Source organism: Psammomys obesus, unplaced genomic scaffold, assembly GCF_907164565.1.
Source record: "Psammomys obesus unplaced genomic scaffold, mPsaObe1.curated_primary_1811, whole genome shotgun sequence".
In the NCBI taxonomy this organism is placed as follows: domain Eukaryota; kingdom Metazoa; phylum Chordata; class Mammalia; order Rodentia; family Muridae; genus Psammomys; species Psammomys obesus.
In genome coordinates this window covers 988,461-1,003,922 of record NW_026590654.1, presented here as the reverse complement: position 1 = coordinate 1,003,922, position 15,462 = coordinate 988,461, and the positions used below count along the sequence as shown (strand labels likewise).

The 15,462-nt window shown below is 48.2% G+C and overlaps 1 protein-coding gene across 1 annotated transcript in view; it reads left to right on the top strand.

The window, feature by feature from the left end:
* The window catches only part of Sash1 (SAM and SH3 domain containing 1), a 90,802-nt gene that overhangs the window by 59,411 nt on the left and 15,929 nt on the right, over positions 1–15,462 (top strand). The window contains exons 8-14 of the mRNA XM_055608067.1: positions 3,187–3,533; positions 8,387–8,461; positions 9,943–10,086; positions 11,820–11,955; positions 12,872–13,041; positions 13,953–14,162; positions 14,879–15,029. Of these exons, the coding sequence (XP_055464042.1) occupies positions 3,187–3,533; positions 8,387–8,461; positions 9,943–10,086; positions 11,820–11,955; positions 12,872–13,041; positions 13,953–14,162; positions 14,879–15,029 (1,233 nt within the window). The remainder of the gene's footprint in view (positions 1–3,186; positions 3,534–8,386; positions 8,462–9,942; positions 10,087–11,819; positions 11,956–12,871; positions 13,042–13,952; positions 14,163–14,878; positions 15,030–15,462) is intronic.

The window sequence follows — 15,462 nt, the reverse complement described above, 5'->3', positions numbered from 1 at the left end:
GTGTGTGTGTGTGTGTGTGTGTGTGTGTGTGCGCGCGCGTGTGCTTGTGTGTGGTGGGCCTGTGAGCATGACTCAGAGTGTCTGCCTCCAGGCCCCACGTGACCAGGCTGTCTGAGGTTCCTATTGGCAGAACTGGGAGGTGGGACAGGCTACTTTGACATGTCTCTCTCCCCCAATGCCCTTGGACTTAAAGAGATTTAATCAAGTCCCTGATGGCCTGCACGCCTCTGCCTGTCGTAAGGCAAATAATAATCCTTTATGGAGATGCATTCTGCATATGAGGCACTTCTCCCGCACACTTGAGAATTGATGCTCCCTTGTAATATGCCATCTCTAGAGTACCCAGAGGCAGGCACTTACTCATTTCACCAGCGAGAGATAAAGAGGCCAGGGACTGCCCCAAGGTCACTCAGCCAGCCAGAAGGCACTCCTTGGGGTGCCCTGCCCTCTCTGGACATCCTAGTGGCTTTAGAGTTCTCCACCCGCTCCTCCCCTCCTGCCCCAACGTTGCAGGTCTACCCTGACATGAGAGCCCTACATGCCTGTCATCACCCACTTCTGTAGGCGTGCCCCTCCCCCACAGCGCATCCACCCTTCTAAGCCAATACAGAGCTGTCAGCCTCTCTGTCCTGCCTTTTAGCAGATGAAGAAGCTTCAAGTATCTATTTACTTAGCACTTACAGTAACTGTTTTAGGGCATTAGATAGGTAGGTGTTGGGACAGAGGAGGTCGGAAAGAGACACAGATGCCCAGGGTCCTGGACCTGTGGCTGACAGCCAGCTGTAGCCTGTCATCAGGTGGCCCACATCTTAATGTGGCGCCTTTGCTCGGGTGTTCTGATCTCAGCTGCACTGACGTAAAGGTCCTTGTGAAGCAGGTTACATGGTGTACCAGGGGAGGGGGTGACGGTGGGGAGGTTGGTCTCCACTCCTGCAGGGCAAAGCTGTTCCTTTTGATCAGAAGTAGCCAGGAGAAGAATGCTCTGTTCAGGGACCCCAGGTCAGGGCCGGGCTTCTCAGCTGCCGCTCAGACATGGACAGTAAAGCTCACGCTGCATGGGCCGCTCACAAAGGCTGACACAGCCTCTTTGGAGGCATTTCCCTGTTCCCCTCAAAGCTCCTTTCTAGGCCCTGCTTTTCCTGGCTAAGGCCGCACATGTCTCAAACATGTGTGTCGCAGCTAGCACCAGGCCCAGTTGTGACAGAGGTGTTTAAACTGCTGATGACTGTCCTGAAAGCACTCCAGAAGATTTTCAGACTTCTGATGAGTGACAGGTACTTAGAGGGGCGGACAGGAACCCTGCAGGACTCCAGAGTCGCTTAGACTTGTTGTGGATTTGCTCCACTTGGTGGGCTTCATGAAGCCTTGTTCATTCACTGCTGGGATGGCCTCTGCCACCAGGCCGGGCTTCTGCCGCCAGGCTGGGCCTCTGCTGCCAGGCTGGGCCTCTGCCTCCAGGCTGGGCCTCCAGTCATAGCCCAATTGCTTCCTCCTGGAAGCAGAGAACAACCTTTAGAAGTTGCTATATTTACCTGGGGAAACCACTGGCCTCCATCTATCTGGAACAGGAAGCAGTCCTATTTGTGCACTGTCTGTGGTCTGGCTAGATCCTGTTCAACCCTGGACGTGCTGTAAACTCTTCCAAAATATCCTCAAATAGTTTTTTAGTGAGCCTGGGACCTGGCATGGTCTTGAGTTCTCCTTCCTCACCCTTCCTTTCTTTGCTGTCCCTCATTTCTGCACATGAATGTGGATTTGGGCTAAGGTGGGATTTCATAGAAGATTTCTATAATCAATACCCATCAATTAGAAAAGGTAGCCATTTTTAGAATCTTTTTTAAATGGGTGCCATTTTTATTACCTTCCCCTCTCCCTTTCTCCCTGACACTTAACCACGCATTGGCATCTTTGGCCCAGCTGGTATATACGGTGTTGTCCTTCTGTTCCGGGGAACTTTGTATTTTTCCCTTGTCCCCTTTCAGCTGGTGGAAAGCTTCAAGGCTTCAATGTTTCCTTATAATTAAGGGATGCAGCCAGTTGGGATCACTACACCCACAGCTTGACCTACTTCCTCCCTCACATCTGTTCACATAACACATGCAGAAAAGAACTCGGCTGTCCTGCCAACACAGCCAGGCCTTTCCACTGGGCTCCAGAGGGCTTGGCTCGCTACCTGGCCCCAGAGAGAGCTTCAAGGCCTGGAAGCCTGAGCCCAAGTGGAACACTTAGTGAGTTGCCTGCGTGTCAAGGCCCTTAAATGCCCTTGCTGCTTCCTCCGGGGCTGGGTGAATGGGACTCTCTGGCTGTGATCACTCGGGCTTTTTGTATTTGGCCGGTCAACTGGAGACCATTTGTCAATCACATTTGCAAGTATAACCCTTTATGGGGTTTCTTCCCCACCCAAACTCTCTTGGAGATTTAATCACTTAAATGACATATGTACCAATAAGAAAATTCATTGTCTGCCACGTGGCAGTCATCCCACTCCAACTATAAAAGCCACGAGAGCCGATGTAGAGAAGGGCCTCTCAGGGCGGGGAAGATGGATCTAGCTTCTGAGGACTGCGCTTACAAACCAGGGTGGCGATTATCTGAAAATGTTGACGTGTATCATAATGGCGGGCCTTGGTTTTGTCAATGGCATTTTTAAAAAAATAAGTCAAGGGAGATACTGGTCTATAAGATAGCACACGTCTACCACCCCCAGTTTTGTAGTGCTTGGTTTGGGTGTAAAGCCTCACATGTTAAGGCTGGACAAGTCCTCTTTACCTTTGAACTACATCCCCCTTCTCTTTTGGTTTTTGGCATCAGAGTCTCAGGTGGCTTAGGCTGGCCTTGACCTCTGTATTTAGCAGGGGATGACACTAGACTTCCGATCGACCTCCAGAGTGCTGGGCTATAGCCACGAGTACTAACACCAGCAAGCTTTCGTTTTGAGTCTCGTTAAGGTGACCAGGTTGATCTTGAACCTGTGTCCTCTGTCTGTCCAGTAGCTGGGGTTGCGCTCCCCCGAAACCACACAAGGCTGTTTGGTTGCCTTCTTAGCTGCATGAGTGTTAACAATCGAGCCATGTTTATGAAGAAGATTGCAGTGTAGGCAGGGAGCACATTAACCGTGTGAGCTAACATGTTTTGCACGTGTAGACAAAGGTCTTCCAGACAGTCATTCTGTCGATTGCATTCCAGGTGGAGAGGAACATGTGTTTGAGAATTCACCAGCCCTGGATGAAAGATCCGCACTCTACTCTGGAGTGCACAAAAAGCCATTTTTCTATGATGGCTCTCCTGAGAAACCTCCAGAAGAGGATTCAGACTCCCTCACCCCATCTCCGTCATCCAGCAGCCTGGATACCTGGGGAGCGGGCCGGAAGTTGGTCAAAACCTTCAGCAAGGGAGAGAGCCGGGGCCTGATTAAGCCCCCTAAGAAGATGGGGACATTCTTCTCGTATCCAGAAGAAGAAAAGGCCCAGAAAGTGTCCCGCTCCCTCACCGAGGGGGAAATGAAGAAAGGTCTTGGGTCTTTGAGTCACGGGGTAAGTACCGATGGAGTTTTCTTCTATGATAGCCATCGGCGTAGGCACCACTTTCTGGTGTCCCTGGAGGAGGTTCAGAGTATCCGTAAGCAAATCCGCTTGAAGAAAACGGATGCTAATTACTCCTGTTCCAGAACTTTTCTCTGCCAGCGTCCCTCCAGAAAAGGAGTAAATGGCACCACCTGCGACCTGCTGCCCCGGCCAAAACCCAAGGGGGGCAGCAGCTGTGGCTTCCCTGGCAGGAGGGGCCGAGGGCGCACCTCGGTCAGCGAGTTCAATATCACCTACGTGGTGGAGCGGAGTCTCTACAGCCACCTGAACCTGACCCAGCTCGTGCGTCCTGCCTCAGAAAGGACGCTGAGCAAGGCCGAGAAGCAGGACCTGAGGCGGTGCTTGCTGGAGGAGGATGAGGAGGCAAAGAGGAAGTGGGCTGCCACGGTGGACCGCTGTACTAAAAGGGTTCTCTTGAGAATCCACCAGAAGTCTGTGAGTCGCCGGGATGGCCGTGAGGAAGGCCTTGTCATTTCTGTGATGTGCAGTCAAGTGTTATGGCCTCTCTTCTTCCAAAGCTGCCTTCCTCCCTTCGACTCATCGCTTCAGGGTTCATTCCACTGTCACCCTCAGCTCTCTCACCCTTCTTTCTGTTCTAGTGCCCTTTTCCTTATTCCCATCTGCACTCTGGCCAACTGAAGCTGTAAGATTTTTAACTGAAACTAAACTTTGAAGGTGGTCTTCCAGGGTACGGGCTCTGGATAACTTATAAAAGTGGCTGTCTTTGTGCCCAGCCATCTCCTCACTTGACCTCAAAGAAGCTGATTCGAAGCAGAAGGACATTAAACCCTGACAGAAATGTGGTTTCTTGTTTTTTTAATTAATGAAAACAATAGGAACGAACTGACAGAAAGTCCACCATCACCATTTTCAAGTGCATTTCTTTGATAAGTAGAATCTGCCAGAAAGTTCTTATACCTAAGAGAAAGGGGGGGGAGTCATTTAAAGCCCTTTTGTTTTAATTAAACTAATTCAATATTTTTACCTTTTTGAACAGAGGGAATTAGCATGCAGCAGTGTCCTCAGCGGCCACACAGGTTCTTGTGCACAGCAGAGTGCTTGCTTATGTGATAACTTATATAAATGATTTGTTTTCCAGTTTTCATATTGAAGCCTAGTTCAGCTTTTCTTTCAGAGAGTGACTTAGTTCGAATTTGAAAGTATAGAAACCCCCCTGGAATTCCCACCTAACTTGGAGTTTGCACAATGGCCCATGTGAAAGGGGACAGAGCGAGGCGAAGCTGGCGCTGCCGGGCCCTGGCACCTTGCTTAATCCTCCGGGGCTGCTGGCCCAGAGCCCCTTTGAGAGGTCTGAAAGAACCTCTAGAGAAGAATGGGCTTCCACAGTCTCTTTTCCCAGGGTTCCTTCACGTTCATGAATAGGATGTTCTTGTCCAGAACTGGATAACTGTAATTTAAATTCATGCAACCAAGTTCTGCTTTTGTGAAAACGAAGACGGATTGGCCACTGCCATCCTTCAGTTGACCTCCTCTCTTCTCAGAGGATCTTTGGGTCTTTCCTCGCTTTCGGGTTTTGAAAATATTCCCATGTGTGTCGACTTCCGTCCTAGATTTTATTTTCTGTCTTTTCCCACTCTGATGAGCCTTACGACACTTTATGTTCTCAGTGTGCTGAGCAAACTTCCCTTCTATGTCTCTCTGTGTCTCAACAACGGTGTGTTCATCTTTCTGGTTTGTTTTGCTTAAATATCAGAATTTTCTTTGTCATTCATTCAGTCTCTAGTGTGCTCTGGCCTCCATCTCTTTTGTAAAACACTGGTCCTGGTATCAGAGTTAAGGCCAGATCACCTGCCAGCTGGCCTCCAGACATCGGCACTGCCCACTAATGATGGTGATATGAGCTGAATACTTTTAATATGCCAACAGCTGAAACTGGTCCTGGGCACTTTTAATACCTACTAAATAACATGTTTAGGGCTAACTCAGAAATCTGTGCAGAGCTGTTCTTGTAAGTACCATTGTAGAATTAGAAAAAAATAATTTTCTCATTATTCAGAAACTATAGGCTAAAGTCAGTGTTTTAACAGAAAGAGACATGTATTTTCTGGTTTGGCTTTCTTATTTTATACTGGGCCTCGTGCATGAAGTAAGTGCTCTACCACTAGGCCATGGCCTCGTGCATGCTAAGTAGGGCTCTGCCACTGGGCCACACCCTCTTATTTCCTTACAGCTTTCACACTTCCTTCACTTGACCCCAAAGTGCACAGTTTGCTTTGGTCTTCAACCTTGATCTTTTTGTCCTTCAGAGATGCCATACTTGCTTGACTGAACCTCAGGGAAATGATAACGCTTTGAATTCACTGAAACAGCCACATGTCTTGCTTTTAATTTTTATTCATTCAGTTTTTTTTTTGTTACCGTTTCAGAAAACAGACATGCATGACATTTTGGAATCTTGTCCTCCTTTAAATTCAACCCTCCTCCAGACATGTTCTCAACTGCATGCCCATCCCATTGACCCACTGTCCTCATCCCAAGCCTCAGTCAAAAATGTTTTTAGAATTATCTGCATAAGAGATAAATGAGCTAAAAAATATTTTGCTTATGCTTTATTTCTGTAGATCACCAGGGTTTAAAGACTGTTTTCTTTATATACACACACACACACACACACACACACACACACACACACACTCACACACACACACATATATAAATGTGTGTAAACTGCTTTCCCCCCTGAAGGAGCGCTGCTTTGAGAACTGGTCATCTCAGGGAAGTGAGGCCTTCCTCCTCGCAATGCTCGTTGTTAACCCATGGCTGATGGAAAAGAATCTGCTCCAGATATCTTAACACTTCGCCCGGGGAGATTTTAGCTGAGGATTCTGAAAACCGGTCCCGTTCTTCAAGCCCTTTATTTTAGGGCATAAATGCATACAGCAGGCGCATGAAAACCTAAACAAGCTTCTAATTTATTGCAGTCATTGTTTCCACATAAATTCCTTGTGAGTTATTTCATATGCATCAGAGAAAGCATGCTGGGCCCCAGTGTTGCAGGAGATGTCATTTAAAGCAGGGACGCGCAAAAGCCATACAGTGATCAGACATCTGGGCGCCACCCTGTGTCTATGAGGCCCTGAGTCACAGGAAAGGAACTAGAATAAAGTCCCTGCCTTTGCAAAACTGAGAAAATGCATTTGGCACCATAAGCTATTTGGGAAAGTTAAAGTTAAAAATTTTGCCTTGAGGGGTGGCCATAGTATTCTTTCCCAGTTAGGTGAGCTGGCAATTGGTTTTCTTTAGGCAGTCCTCCTCTTTTTATAGACTGGACACAAAGCTGGTTGACTGTAAAGAAAGCAAGCCTGCCTGCTGATAGTCTCAGACTGAGAGAAGCTCCACTGGAAAGGGAGAAAGGAGTGGTTATTGGAAACAACAGTGTTCCTGAGAGGTGCTTGGCTCTAGATGCCCTTATTTCCTGCCCCTCTCGTGTGCCACAAGCGCCCCCACCCCGAGTGGTCTGTTCCCGAATGCTTTGATTCCCTATTTAACTCCCAGATTATAAATCCCCAGATGCGGTCCCAAGCCCCTCGTTTGCACGTTTATAGTGTTGAGGAAGCCTGACCTGTAGTGTAATAACCAAAATGGGCTTCCACCCTCTCGGGCGAACCAAAGTGAGACCCCAGAGATAAGCGAATCTCCAGAGGATCTGCAGTATGAGCAGCGTGCTGAGGCCAAATATGGGATGGAAATAGTATCTCAATGCAGACCCCTAAGGTCAGCAAGTTTCAGCACGAGCCGTGCTCACACACAAGCAGGGAGCAGAGTCAGAAGCTGAATCTATGTGCGTGGTAAAAGCCTGCTCGTTTCCTCCCAGGCCATGTCTGCTTTCCTGACGCAGTACATTAATGCGTTCCCAGACTGTGTCTACTTTCAGTACATTGGCAGATGTCTAAAGTACATCTGATTGAAGGAAGCAGTGTTTATTGTGTATTCCGCTTTTCTGTTCAGTTCCTCCATTTTTGGCTATCACATGGTCTACGCAGCAGGTAGCACTAAGCATTTAAACCCAAATCTGCTATTCAAGTTTTCTTATCAACTGCTTTTAAAACAATACTTACAACAAAAATTAAAGTGCTTCGGTGAGAGGAGACAGCCATGAACATAGAGTGATTTTTTTTTTTATTTTTTTCCTACAAAAACAAGAGAAAACACGTTCCAGAAACAGAAAATCATGGAAATATGAGTAGTTTCACAAAACTTGAAACCAACTTAAAAATACAATTAACTTTTCATCCATTTTGATAACAGTATTTTTCCTACTGAAAGTGGAAGGTGTGGTCACCGACAGATATTCAGCCCCGCCCCCGCCCTGTAAATGTCAGAAAAGGGATTATAATTAATTAAGTTGAGCAGTTAGATGGGAAAGTTATCAGCATTTTGGGCCAGGATTTGGGGGATGGATGTAAGCGTAGCCTCCTTTCCCCTCCTCGGAGCTTTAAAACTAAACAAGTCGTTGGGAAAGGCCTTCTGTCCTTGGCCGAGTCCAGGACTCCCCGGACCACGAATGTTGAGGGACGTCCCTGCACCACGTTTATGGAGGTTTATTTATTATTTATTTAGAGTTTTGCATGTTGAGCCAGTGACCTGTGAACACACCACCTAAGAAGGTCTCCCGTGACACGAATCATGCTTTTCCTCCTCACGTCTCATATCCTACTTCCATCCTGTACGTGTATTTGTGACTCAGAGGTGTTTTGCACAGGGCACATGTGCCATTGGGTTGACTGTGGCTGCCACCTCAGCATAACTGGATCATTTCCACCCTCCCCCTTGTTCCACAGAGAACTTGCAGTTTTGGTGGATTCGACCTGACAAATCGTTCTCTGCATGTTGGCAGTAATAATTCTGACCCTCTGGTGAGTAGGCTGTGGGTGTGGGCTGCAGTGACCTGGGTGCCAAGAGTTCTTAGTGTCACTGGCTTTGCTCAGTGCCTCCAAACTCTCCTTGCAAAGAAGAGGTTCTAGTATTCCGCATGGAGTGGCTGATGGCCACCTGTGCCTCCCATCCCCTTAGAGGAGCACTGTTCTTCTTGGTTTCTCAAGACAGGGCTTCTCTGTGTACCCTGGCTGTCCTGGACTCGCTTTGTAGACCGGGCTGGCCTTGAACTCACAGAGATCCGCCTGCCTCTGCCCCCCAGAGTGCTGGGGTCACAGGCGTGTGCCGCCGTGCTTGGCTGCATCACTGTTCTTCAGTGCCTTTTCTCCGGTATTTTAAAGTCACACACACAGATGGTTTGGTCCCCTGTGGCCTCAGTCCTATGTCTTTGAACGTTCCCTTCACACTAGACTCAGTTGTGCATACGGGGTATGACCTGATCAAACCCTGTGATGTGGGTATCGTTGAGCAGTCTTACAGGGTCACGTCATGGGCCTCCAGGGACTTCATTAAGTTTAGGTCTGTCTCACGTGAGGTGTCTCAGTGTCAGAGTAAGCCAGGGCCCTGATTACCAAGGTTAATTTCCCCTCAGACATGCTTTTGGCCATGGTCAAGGGCCAGGCCACTATGGTAGTGCTTAAAGTTCCCTAAAATTTAGGCCCTAAAAGGAATAGGTAAGCTTTCCATGGTTTTGCTCGTCCCTGAAGTAGTTTGCCTTGAAACTAGAAAATGAAGATTTCGTGCTTTATAGTTGTTATGGTCTCATGTCAGCTAAAATACACATCTGTGAGATATGGAGTGTTACAGAATTTCCTGCTAGAGCTCAGCTGTTTTATTTGGGTATCAAATTTTATCGATTCATAAGCCAATAATTTTATGTTGACTATTGTCTTTAAAAAGACAAAAGCCCCCCACTCCCACCCATCCTTTTTTGGGAATGTTTGTTTGTTTTAATGTAAAACAGAATGAGGGATGGCCACAGTCTAGCTTGTTTAGTGAAGGAAACTGTGCGTTTGGGAGTTGGCCACATGAGTGTTCTATTCCATTTGCTGCTCTTCTGATGCCCACCTTCTGCATAAGGGTGAGCCACTACTAGGTCCCCTTCGGCTGGGGTCACCTGAACCTTGGTTCCTCTAAATCATTCTTCACTAATGAAATGCAGTCCCCTCAAGTGTTTTTAAATGGTGGGGAAAACATAATTAGGAAAGCATGTACTAAGATTAAGTAAAATAAAAGTGCCCCAAGCCCCAGTATAAACAGACAAACAAAATACCTCCTCTCAGTAGGTTTTAATTTCTAATCACAAAGATAAATAACAGCCTTGAGTTAACAGAAGAAAAATGTGAAGATCCTGGGGAATGCTAATATTTTTCTGAGGTTGCGGACATTAATGGTTCGAGTAATGGAACCTGTTTCTAGCCTTATCTCCTAGGACTAATGGTATTTACGCTCTGTCTTGCAGAGTAAAGAGGGAGATTTTGTGTACAAAGAAGTAATCAAATCGCCTACTGCCTCTCGAATCTCTCTTGGGAAAAAGGTGAAGTCGGTGAAAGAAACCATGAGGAAGCGGATGTCTAAGAAGTACAGCAGCCCTGTCTCAGAGCAGGTACGCGGCCATCTTGCTGGGCTTAACATTTGTTAAGCAGTTACAGCAGTACAGACATACAGTAAAACATAGGCCGTGTGACTTTTCTGGTCGCTGCCTTAAAATATAAGATGAAGGTAACTTGAGGGAGGGAGGGAGGGCAGACTTACTTTAGCTCAGAGTTTCAAGATATGGTACAGCACAGTGGGCAAGGAGCGGACTGAGTCAGCTGCAAACACTGTCGGCATGAGCAGCAGTAGATGGAGATGCAAGCCGCTGCTCGCCCTCTCCTCTGTGCAGCCCGGGCGGGACCCCAACCCACGGAGGAGACCATCCACAAGCAGGGTTCGTCTTCCCTCCTCAACCAGTCTATTCTAGAAACCACCACAGACAGGCCTACAGGTTCATTTCCACGGTGGTTCTAAGTCCTGTCAGCTGACGGCTGAGGTGAACCCTCACTGCAGCCCCTCACCACCCCCCTTTGGAGGGAAGGAGGCCACATTAAAAAGGAGTAATAGTAAGTCTCAGTGCAGTGAGCACCATAGAATAAAGCTGGTGATTCATTTAAGCACAAGGGGGAGGGCGAGGCCTTTTTCTAAAATGTTAGTAATTGTCTATCCTGAGGTGCCAGCGAAGCTGCAGAGCTGGAGAGATTGCTCAGAGCACTGGCTCCTCACGGCTTCGAAGGACTCAGGTGTGACTCCCAGCACCCGCGTGGTGTTCAGGACAGTGTGTAACTCCAGTGCCAGGCATCCAGTGCCCTCTTCGAGCCTCTGCAGGCCCCAGGCACATGTGTGGCATGCACACGAAACACTCACACACCAAGAGTGAGAATAAGTGAATCTTTTTTCCTCGAGTGTCCTTTCAGATGAAGTATATATTGTTCTAGAAGCAGGTCTGGAGAGGAATTTTACTGTGCTTCACGGCGACTAGATTGCAATAGTGACTTTTACATGGAGAGAGTAGAAGGCTGTCTCACTTACTGGCATTCCATGTCATCATTGGGATCGCAAAACTGATGTCTCACCCTGGTTCTGTGGAAAAGAGCTTTCCTCACTAGAAACATCTCCAGTTTCTGTCTTAATTGCACAGGTGCAGGAAGGACACCTGGAGGGCTGAACTTTGACGTCCTTTTGGCTTTTAATTTCATAACCTTCTCCTCTGGCCCCTTTATGGTATTCGTTTTGCAGCCTGTTAAAATACCTATGACATGAGCTGACAGCCTGCTTGAAATGTGTAAGGAATGCTGGCCAATAAAACCAGCTGGAGCAGCAGGCATTTCCGCTCTGCTGCTGCCCCCTGGTGGCCAGTCACCAGCATCCTCCTCTTCCAGTCATTCTCAACGATTTATGTAAATAGAAGCAATCTGGTCAGTTGTTTGTAAGAACTACACTTTTTCTTAGTGTAAATGTTTTCCCTTAGAGTTAATCAACTGCCTGTGATTGTACTTCTAAATAGTATGTTAAGAGCAGGTTGAGCTCAGCCTACATTCAAGGCTCAGCTTGTTCCTGCGCCGTTGGTGGTACCAAGTTCTAAGCCTTTAGCTATCCTTATATGGTGGGCAGGGTTTTTCCCCACATTTTTAAGAATAGCTGCTTGAACTTGAAAACAATTTGGGGGTTCTTAGTAAACAGTACTGTGGGTTACATATGTAAATGTGAACGGGGTTTAGGCTTATTCAAAGGGGGAAGTTGAGGACCGAATCCCGAGTTCTCTAAAGCTCAGGAAGCTCAGTTCTACTGAATCTGTTTCAGGACTCGGGCCTTGATGGAACGCCTGGCTCCCCCGCCTCAGCAAAGCCTGACTCTGAACACGCAGACAAGCCCAAGCTCAAAGCCGGCGGCTCTGTAGAAAGCCTTCGCAGTTCTCTGAGTGGCCAGAGCTCAATGAGTAAGTATCATTTCTAGTGTGTCATGACTTCTGTTTGGAGTTAGAGTCACACATTCATTTGAGCCTCAGATTAAGGCAAGTTAAAGATGGGTAAGGCCAAGTACCTACCCTCTAGGCGCTCTTCTGTGTTTACCCAACCATGGTCAAAAGAGAAATGTTTAGGTGGCGGGAGAGGTGGCTCAGCGGTTAAGAGCACTGGCTGCTCTTCCAGAGGTCCTGAGTTCAGTTCCCGGCAACCACATGGTGGCTCACAACCGTCTATACTGGGATTTAATGCCCTCTTCTGGCATGGAGGTGCATGCAGATAGAGCATTCATACACATAAGATAAATAAATTCTTTAAAAAGAAGAGGAATGTTTAATTTTGATTAGTGAAGACAGGAAATGTATCTCTGAGGAAGGGCCTAGAGAATAAGCCAGAGGTTAAAGTCCGTGAACAGGATCAACAAAACGAAGGACTATGCCTGAGCAAGGGAGAGGAATTGTGAGTGTCTCTGGTAGGAAATACGACTAGGCTGCCTCAGGACCAAAGATGGCTGGTGCTGGCTGAGAAGAGAGGAGGAAGAAATGAGGTGTAAGCCCAGGTCTTGAAGTTCTGTCTCAGGGGCAGGTTACTTGGCTTCCAGGTTTGTCTCCTTCTCTGTGATACAAGGGAGAAACAGTGTTCCGAAAATGTGGTACTGGGTGCTATGGGCAAAGGCCAGGGCCTCCTACCCCAGCATCCTCTCCTGCTGAGTCTGTGTTCCAAGGATTCCTGTCACGTGGGTACAGCCCCTTGTCAAATTAGGATAACAGTCTGAGGACTCTTGAATCGGCCCTGCTGTGGTCCCGTCGTAATGTTCATGCTGCCCGTCCTGGGCCTTTCGTCTTCACTGCCTGAGAAGGCTGTGTTTAAAGTGTTGTTCTCCCTGCTCAGGCGGCCAGACTGTGAGCACCACTGATTCCTCCACCAGCAACAGGGAGAGCGTCAAGTCAGAAGACGGCGATGATGAAGAACCACCCTACCGAGGTCCCTTCTGTGGACGTGCCCGCGTGCACACCGACTTCACCCCCAGCCCCTACGACACAGACTCTCTGAAGCTCAAGGTAGGCTTGCTCCTTACCGCGAGCAGCTAACGCAGGCCCTCTTGCCTCCCTCCCTGCCTGTGGATCCTGGACTCTTTACCGTGCAGACTGGATCGTGTCTTGCCTACCTTTGCCACACCGGTCTCCTTTCTGGTGAAAATGATTAAAGCCCAGACCAGGGTCAAGGAGGAGAAAGCTATGTGTTAGCTGTCCACACTGCTTCCTCCGCTGGCCCTCCCCTTTGACCCTGGCTTCCTTCCAGAACTTCCATGCCCCTCCTATGCAGTCCTTATTTGAAGGAAATAGCTGCTCTGAGTACAGCGATGTTTAGGTAGGACCTAAAGACGCAGTTGGACATAGAATCAAATAGGATGTGGCCACAGGTTTGGAGATTACCTCTTGTGGCTGAGGCCAGCTCTTTCTCTGGGAGGAGGATTCTGTTCCAATAGCCAAGGTAGACAACCCCACTGAGAGCATGGGTGACAGATGAGACCCATCCGACCCTCCAGAGAAGGAGGCAGGGAAGGTTGTGGCCTGGGGTCAGCATGGCTAGACTGGGGTGCATGCGTGGGTACCTGAGCTCCTGTCCCCCGGCACCAGGGAAAAGCTGGGTGTGGCGGTGTGCCCTGTAGAGACAGCTGGAGTGCGCCCTGGAGCTGATGAACTCTAGATATGGTGAGAGGCCCTGTCTCAACAGTAAGATGCAGTGCAGCGGAGGAGAGCACTGACGCCTACTTCTGATTGCCTCGTGTACACACCTACGTGTGTGTGCGTGGCATACGCATATGAACACACACACACTTAGGGAGGGAGGGAGGGAGGAAGCCGGGATTCCAGACCTGACCTTGTAGCGTTTCCCACCTGTCTGAATTATGTCGTTCCTTGTGCTGAGAAATGAGCCTAATGGGAAGGTCTCTGTTTCTGGGCCACAGAAAGGAGACATCATTGACATAATCAGCAAACCACCCATGGGCACATGGATGGGCCTGTTGAACAACAAAGTCGGCACGTTCAAGTTCATCTATGTGGATGTGCTGAACGAGGAAGAGGAGAAGCCCAAGCGCCCTACCAGGAGGAGGAGGAAGGGCAGACCACCGCAGCCAAAGTCCGTGGAGGATCTCCTGGATCGGATCAACCTGAAAGTCAGTCGCTCTTACTTGACATACATTTGTCCTTGTCACCTTTTCCTCGCCCTAAACTGGGCAAGTGATCTATGTCCTCTTGCGCGTGTGAGCAGTTGGTGTCCTGAGCGGCCTATAGAAACAGTCCCAGTGCTCCAGTGCTGTTCCCCACCTCTTCTAAGGGTGGTACACAGCATAAGCCCCAGATCAAATGCTTTCGGGGGAGCTCTGCTCATAGTCACCTCTGCGGGCCCTCGAGGCACCCGCCTCCTACATCGCCCTGGCTGTAACTCTCAGTGTCTTCTAGAAGAGCATGGCTACAGTGGTAGATTTTCGTTTTCAACTTATAGAACATCTTGCTCCTGACAAATGCATAGGGTTCGCTAAGTTGGATTTTAATAAGCTCCACCCCAAGTGTAAAAGGAAGTCTTCTCTCCCTCACTGAGGACCACATGGAAGTAAAGGAGTTAGTTCTTATCTAGGGCACAATGACAGCAAATGGGATCTGCCACAGTGTGCAGATGATATCTTCGTAAGCCGTTTGCGAGTGAGCCCATATACCCCATCTCCCTTCGAAGCTGGAAGGCTGTGAGCCCCAGAATGTATCACAAATTATACTCATCTCTTGATTAGCATAAAAATTACTATGGAAAAAAGTCTGAGGGGTCTGAGGCTGGTTGTGTGACAGGCATCACATGGCCTTAGACCCTCCTTGACCTTCTTGCTCTGCTTCCCAGGAGCACATGCCCACCTTCCTGTTCAATGGCTATGAAGACCTGGACACCTTCAAGCTCCTGGAGGAGGAAGACTTGGATGAATTAAATATCAGGGACCCAGAGCACAGAGCAGTTCTCCTGACAGCAGTGGAGCTGTTACAGGAATATGACAGTAAGCTCCTCTCTCTCTCTCTCTCTCTCTCTCTCTCTCTCTCTCTCTCTCTCTGCTAGATGAATAGCATCATCATCATTATGATTAGTATTGTCACCAACAGGCCTCAAGAAGCTGTCGTCACATGCTTAAGGTTCCTGGAGTCACTCAGTTGGTCTTGTTAATTTCATTTTATGACAAAACAGGTCAGAGACCAGACATGCCTGTCAGTATGGTGTGAAAAGAATGCTGTACCCAGGCCTTTCTGAAGGGACCAGTAGGTTCCGCCTTGTTCTTGTTGGAACCTGCATCCATCAGTAGTGGTTAAAATCCATAAGGGAATAAGAAAGAAAAAGGGAGGGAGGGAAGGAAGAAGAAAGAAAGAAAGAAAGAAAGAAAGAAAGAAAGAAGGAAGGAAGGAAGGAAGGAAGGAAGGAAGGAAGGAAGGAAGGAA